The sequence below is a fragment of the Zeus faber genome (genome assembly GCF_960531495.2).
Source record: "Zeus faber genome assembly, chromosome: 18".
Lineage (NCBI taxonomy): Eukaryota > Metazoa > Chordata > Actinopteri > Zeiformes > Zeidae > Zeus > Zeus faber.
The window spans coordinates 17,063,028-17,070,670 of record NC_137210.1 but is presented as its reverse complement, the minus strand read 5'-3'; the positions used below and the strand labels follow the sequence as shown (position 1 = coordinate 17,070,670).

At 42.7% G+C, this 7,643-nt stretch overlaps 1 protein-coding gene across 1 annotated transcript in view; it reads left to right on the top strand.

Moving 5' to 3' along the window:
- myo3b (myosin IIIB) overlaps positions 1–7,643 on the top strand; it is a 52,627-nt gene that overhangs the window by 9,474 nt on the left and 35,510 nt on the right. The window contains exons 8-13 of the mRNA XM_080018791.1: positions 2,230–2,295; positions 4,778–4,933; positions 6,735–6,819; positions 6,917–7,033; positions 7,144–7,248; positions 7,508–7,591. Coding sequence (XP_079874917.1) covers positions 2,230–2,295; positions 4,778–4,933; positions 6,735–6,819; positions 6,917–7,033; positions 7,144–7,248; positions 7,508–7,591 — 613 coding nt within the window. The remainder of the gene's footprint in view (positions 1–2,229; positions 2,296–4,777; positions 4,934–6,734; positions 6,820–6,916; positions 7,034–7,143; positions 7,249–7,507; positions 7,592–7,643) is intronic.

Below are 7,643 nucleotides of genomic sequence, written 5' to 3'. Positions count from 1 at the left end.
CGACATTCTAACACTGTCTTTGATGCCAGAGGTTCATACGCGGCTCAGTGCCATGTGGAGGTGGAGGAGGCGGAGGGCACGACAGATACAGCGGTAGTTTCTCTGTGCTTATTCATGTGTGTGCCGCCGTCCCGACGATGGATGAGCTGAAATCATAAGCGGATTGGTCCGATAGCCGAGCAAGTTTTTTTTTTTTTATTTTGGTCCCCGGCTCTCCTGCACTGTTAGCTGGTTGAAAAGGAAAATGCATATCTGTGGTAAATTACAGCCCTCCCCTCCCCATTAATAGCTTTAAATGATCCTTTTAAAGCTCGACATCAATCAAACAACGTTTCCTCACAACGGCAGCTGGGTGTGTGAAGCAGGCCTACGAAAAAGATTTATAGTTCCCATATTCTTGTTTATAAGGCCATGTGCCCCTTTCAATGGGCGACCCTGAAGGAACATGGTATTGATTTTGCTTCGGTAATTGCGCCATGGATCTGAACATGGTTGAGCGTGGTACTGACAAAAGCTAGACTCAATTTATACTTTTTGACAGTCAGTGTTATGGTCCGAGCCCTCGTAGACGCCAGATATTTTCTCCGCACGTACAGTGATACGAGTGCGATGAAGACGTTTGAAGACGTCAACATTCTTCCACTTCCACTGAGTTAAATATGAGATGTTGGGTTATTTTTTTTTTTTAGGTATTGAGGTAAGTGATAACTGTTCAGTTGCCGTTAAAAGTTTTACCCCTGCTAAGACAGCACTACGTTAACAAGTCAAAAAGTGCTGCTAAGTTCACCTAGGAAATCACTTGCTGGAGAGATATTAGGACGTTCTTATGTCTTAGGATAATTTGGGAGTGGGGGGTATGACAAGTTCTGTAAACCCCCCCCCCCCCCCCCAAAACCACAGTAATACAGCACATGTGCACATTTTTTGTCTTTCTTCCTCCTTGGCTTAGTAGCAGCTTTCATAAAAGTGCTGTTGACGCCTCTCTGATTTCGCCTCAATCCACTTTGATGAACGTCTGGCACTGGGAGCGCCGCCTGGACCTACATCACCATAAGCCATTTGTGTTTACAATGTGAGCCAGCGCTCGCACAAATATGGGAAGAAGAAGAAAAATATGCCGGAATTTGCTCAGCACAATGAGGGCACTTGACAGTATTATCAGGAATGTGCTGCTGTATTGACTTTGTAACGTCTAAGCAGTGTGGTACAACATCAAGGCGAGGACATAGCTCCAGGCTCATATTAGGGGTGGCATTGAAACAGTCAGTTAGCGGCTTTGATCTGCACTTCAGAAAGGATTGCCTGTCTGAATCCTTATCAAAGACTCCGCTAACTTAACACTTGGGAAAATGACAGATTTTTGTACCCCCCCACCGAAATAAAGATATTTAATAGGTTGTCATCTCGCATGTAACTGCATGTATGGCTTGGCTCTGGATGCTTTGAGATAAGCAAAACAGGAGTCATTTTGTTTGCACATTTGTTTTTTTATTAATTTGTTAAAAAAGATTAATTTTAAATTAATCTTGTTTTTCTTTATATTGTGAGTCACTGTGTACCGTATCACTTTGGAGACCCTTTCGATCGCGGAATAAACGGCATTAAATAACTTATTAGTATCTGTTAATGAAGCGATACCTTGACAGAGGTTTGGCACTATTTTAGCGACAGAAGCTAAACTCCCGGTCCCAGCAGCCCTCTGGCAGCCCTGTGGCAGATGTAAATGGTGGTGATCAACATCAGTCCGGCCTTGGTACACTGTACAAACATATGGTTCTTAACATCATGCACACTGAAGCACTTTAAAGGTGTTAGCCCTGTTATGGATGGCCTCCATAAATGCTGATGACAGAGGTACAACTGACTCTCATAATTTTTGGCTCCCAATGGCAGACGCTTCCTGCCAGACAGTGGAGGGGCTCTTATCATTTGTCACTTTTGCTCTGGCTGCCAGGGGTCTGGCACCCTACCAGCTCATCCCTGGACCAAAATCTCCTGTCTAACTCTCACGGAAGTCTGTTGGGAACACCCTGTCGGCTATTATTGGTCAGCTAGAGCAATTATAGGGAAAATTGAAAAAAACAAAACAAAAAAAAACAACTCTCAAGGCATTTGCTGTAATTGCAGCATTTTATTAAAGCTGCTTCTAATCAGTTTGTGTGGGTGTGTGTGTGTGTGTGTGTGCGTGCGTGCGTGGGTGCGTGGGTGCGTGCGTGTGTTTTCTTTCAGAAATCCCTCCCCCACGTTACGAAATCCAGATGAGTGGTGCAGAAGTTTCAGTCATTTCATCGGACAGTAAGTGTCCCTTTTTTCTCTTCAGGTCGTGTTTTCACTCCAAAATGATCACCTTCATTCAATATCCTAAACCTGGTCCTCTGAAGGTGGTGTGTAATTGAACATAACCATTGCTTCCATGGTAATGTACATGCCTCTTTTAGCTGTTTTATTGAACTCGCTCTGTCCTTCTTATTCAAAGCTTTGATTCTTAATTATTGATCCAAGGTCGGCGGGCCTGTATGTGATGCCGGCAGGCACAAGAAAGTCAACCTCTTGGTTGAAGCAATAATCCAAGCTACGGTGTATGGAAGTGAGCTCCGCTGCAATGCCGTGATGATAATTGGCTTTGTTAATATGCGAAAAACACATTCTTCAGTTCACCGTACACAAAGATTGTATTTTCAGATGCACAGGTTTTTCTTTTTGCGTGGCTCTGGTTTGTTTACATCGAAATGTGGAGAAGACCTCGTGTCAGCCTAAATAACAGATATTCATACCCATATGCACGAATAAACATTCACCATAAACCCTGTTAAGTAAATCCTTAACAAAATATACCCCTTTGCAAGTGTCTGTGCACATGTGCAAAGACTGGTGCACTAGGGCCTCATGACTACAATGCTGTAGGAAACATTATAGGGTGAGTACAGTTGATCAAATTTTGCCAAGTGCTATGTGATTTTCAATGGAGATACAGTATGTACGGCAATCCAAGAATAGATTCCATGAACATTTGCCGTCACATTGAGCAGGACCGAGGATGTAAACATTGAGGGCGCTGAAAGTGATAGTCCACAGGCAGATTCTATCAACCTTTCTGGTCATTGCTTTTCATTTGTGTAAATCTGCCACAGAGGAACAAACTCATTCTCCTGAATTATCAGTTTCATCTAATCTATAGATAACTTATCGCCTCCTCCATTGCACAGAGCAAATAATGTCAATGGTGGCCCGTAATGGTTGTTCAAAATATACAACCTCAATATCTACCATACAGAGGTACGTAGGCCCAGGCAGTAATGAGAGAACATTTTTCAATTTATTTTGAGGGTTATTTTGCTCCATGCCTCTTGTCTTACAGCTATGTTATTATCAAAGGAGGAGTTCAGTGCAAAATCGCAATAATTGGAAAAAAAAAGCGAAGTGTGCACCAGAGAGGCATCGGCTTTAGGGCATGCTGGTTGTTTTTTTTTACTACCTGAATGACACAATAATGTCTGTTATTGATCGTTTGCGATGGTGTCTCGTGCACACTCCTGTAAAATACATTCAATATAACCAACCAATACAACAAGTATTAGTGACAGTATTTTTTACACTTACAATTGCACTGTTTTATACAAAACAGTGCAATTAAAATGATTTCCAAAGAATGGTTTGGGAATTGCACACAGTTAAATTTGGAGCAATGGATTGAGTGATATCATGTCAGACATAATCTCCTCAAGCCCACCAGGGTACAATGTGGGGAGGCTGGACAACGTTATCACGCTCTTCAGGCTGTTTGTGGAAGCCCTTTCAGCGTTCTGTCAGACCTGTGTGTGTGCGTGCGTGCGTGCGTGTATGTGTGTGCGCGCATGCATGCATGCATGCATGCATACAGGTCTGGGCCCTGTTTTCCACGATAATAAATGTATCACTGGTGTCATATACTTTCGCTGCCAAAGCACTGCCTCTTGTGACAAAGTGGCCTGATGTCCTGCATCCTGGCTAATGGCGAAAGACTCTGCCTAATGTCCCGACGCTAATGAATTCTTTAAATTAACTTTCGGAGCCGAACAAACCGATGGAAAAAACAGAATTTCAATGTAGATTAGGGTTGTTGTAGGTGTTGTTCTCCTATCTTGCCCTTGTGTGCGGTTGTAAGTGTTGTCATGCTAACAGACATATTGAGACAATTAAGCCAAAATAAATGATCACCATAATAATTGGATATTAATGGCTATTAAAATGCATTGTTTGAATCCAAGGGCTTACAGTATATTATTCAGCTTGCTCTTGCATAACATATTAGTTTCGATTTTAATCTATTGTTCAAGTGTATTTTACTCACCTCATTTAAATATTTGGTTCTGGTTTTGAAACAAAAGTATGAACTAGTAGCTTTATCCCTTGGCCAGTATCACAAAATAGTAAAGTCCTCTTGCCAAACACGGCACATAACGGCTGATGGAGCTGGGCTTGTTTGGACTCGGGACCATGGTAATGATGACCATGTGGTTCTCGGACAGGAGAGCGAGACAGTCCAGTAATCCCAACTCAGAACCATGAGCAGGAGGCTCCCTACTGGGCATGGTCAAGTGACAGAACTAATCCAGATTAATCAACTTTCAAAAATGCTCAGGTGAATGCACAATTTTGTCTCTTTGTGGCTGTTTAATCCTCCCTTTAATCTTTTTTATTTTTAAAATAAGAAAATGTCATTTGAAGATGTTTATGATTTATCTCCTGTCGCACTTAAATGGCACCGAATACCACATGTGGGTGTGTGTGTGTCCAGATGTCTGATAAAGGATTTTGAGGTACGTCCATCTGTGACTCACCTCTTGGAGCATCCCTTCATCAAGCAGGCTCACGGTAAAGATGTGACGCTGAGACATCAGCTGGCGACCCTCATCGGAGAGCAGCAAGACCTGGGCTGCAAAACCAAAACAAAGTAAGTCGGGGGGGACTGTTGAATGACTTTTGTTTTATAGAAAATATACAGAAAATAAAATTAGAAAATTAAATGAAGATATATTTTCTCTCCAGTAGGGGGCAGGGTTTCCTCTGCGTATGCTCCTACAGAGACAAAGATGAGCCCCATTAATGGACATAACAGTATGTGATTAAAGAGAAGTTAGGGAGGTGCAACTAATTTGGTAGGAGTGATTGTGCTGACTAACCTTAGATTAATAAAAAAGCCATTTAGATCAGTGGATGTGGCAGCCGTTTGATTTGGAGCATTTAGCACAAAGAGCCCCACCACCCATGTGATTAAACCAATCTCGGAGTAAAATACTCTGTACAAGATTGATTTACTTGTGGAAAAATGGTTACGGTTCAGCTTTACAATTTCTTTGTGTTCTTTATGAATGAAGGGATGGGATTATTCATTCAGTTATTTACTGAAGATAATGGTTTGTAACAATTTAGACGCGTATTAAGATCTTCAATTATCATATATAAATATATATATTTTTTTTTTATATATGTAAATATATATATTTAATATGCATATATATTTAATACGTATACATGCATATATTTGTATGTTTATACATTTATTCTGAAATCTGAAATCCAATCCAAAAAAGTTTTAAAGGCTTTGATTTGATTGTTTTTTACTGTATGTGTATTTGTTTATTGTATGGGCAAATTATGTGTTACGGCAGCTTGAATCTATCTGAAAATATGAACTCACCCTATAACGAGCGACAATATAGCGCGCTTGCCGTTATTTGACTCAGAAGCTCCGTCTTTGGGAACACTTTGGAATCCTTATTACCGAGAAGTCCGCTTCACATAAAACGCACCCTTGACTGGGTCAAGCCCATTGCATTTCCTCTCCAGAGTGAGCGTGCAGTGAGGGTGTGGGTCTGATCCTGAGTCGCTGTCCACTGTGAAAGTGGATAATGGGATTAGGGGCTTGTAGGGTGAGAACCGGGCTCGCCCAGCTTAGTCTCTCATTGCCACAGCTCAGCACACAATGACTCCAGATAAGAGTGAAGACATAGACAACTTAAAAGTAGCTGCAACAGGGAGCACTAGAGAGGTGGGAACTAGTGGGTGTTGTGTCTTTCTAAGAAAGAAGATCTCTGGGGTCGCAAAGAGTGACGATTCAGCTGGCGGGGACCTACACAACTCTTGACGGAAGAGGACTGACACCTTATGTCATCGATTATTCATTCTAATAGAATATGGATACCTCTTGGGAATGAGGAAACAGTCAAAATCTTCTTATATTTTGGAAGGTTAGACATGTGAGTGGTTACCCGAGCTGAATTTTTTTTTTACGATGCACTCTGTATTTCATTTCATTATACTTCATTGTCACACTTCTAGCCCACTGAAATTGATACAGGGCATTGCACATATAGAAATGCATGTGAGCGAGCAGACCCACAGAGATACGCCCTCGCTCCATCCTTCTCTCAATAACACGCACACACGTATATACGATTGTGTGGCTCCCCCTCCCCTGAGGTTTTGAACGTTTGAGTGTTGCCTTTGAGCCAGCTGGTTCGGCGCTGACCTCTGCCCACGGGGGCCCCCGCGGAGAGCTATAGGTCAAAACAGAGATGAAGTGCAATTATAGCATCTGAAAATTGGAGATGGCTCCCCGGGGAGCGCCTTAAGGGGCCACAAACAAGCCATGGGGGAGTCTCACAACCAGGCGGACGGATTTTGTCGGCACTCCGCTGGTCAATTAAAAAGGCTGTCTGTGCTTTCCTTGGTATACCCTCGGCTGCTTACAGGCGCGAGAGGATCAATACCCGTAAAACCCTCATCATAGAGAGCTGCCCAGACGACGATCTGGTGAACCTGGAGTTCTTGGACGAGGTAGGGTTCAGACGCACGGGCCTCACCGTTCACCGAATAAGCGCCGGGCGGAACGCAGTGTAACGCGCACATGTTTTTCTACGAACCTTTTCTGAAGGAGATAATAATCAGCCACCTCCAGAAGAGGTACGATGAGCTGCAGATCTACACGTACGTCGGCGACATCCTGATCGCACTCAACCCCTTCCAGAACCTCAGCATCTACTCCCCCCAGGTCAGTGCAGAGCGCCCACCGGGATGTGTTATCGACCACAACATATACCACAAAGGGAAATCCTCATTCAGGCTACTCGTTGGCTGTACTGTACGCACCTGTGTTTCCAGTTCTCCAAATTATACCACGGATTGAAGCGAGCCGACAACCCCCCCCACATCTTTGCCACCGCGGATGCTGCCTACCAGGGCATGGTCACTTTCTGCAAAGACCAGGTAGTGAATTTTGGATGATCCCATTCTGCCATTGCTGGTAAAAAAGCTTTAGTTCTGATTTGAAATGATGAGCACGATGAACATTTTTATGATATATTAAGTAAAATGTCCTGCACCTTTGTCCTTATTTTTTGCTTTTTCACCATTATTTTAAAAATGTATATACGACAATTCTGAGTCGCAGACAGGAGAAAAACTATTTGAAAAAAACTAACTATCTATTGAATTGCATTTGTGTACCTGTTTACATTCATTGTAGTGCATCATTATCAGCGGGGAAAGTGGTGCAGGAAAAACGGAGAGTGCCCATTTAATCGTTCAACATCTTACTTACTTGGGAAAGGTAATATACACAGGTGACGATTATCAAGAGTCTTCCGATGGGAGTATCTGTA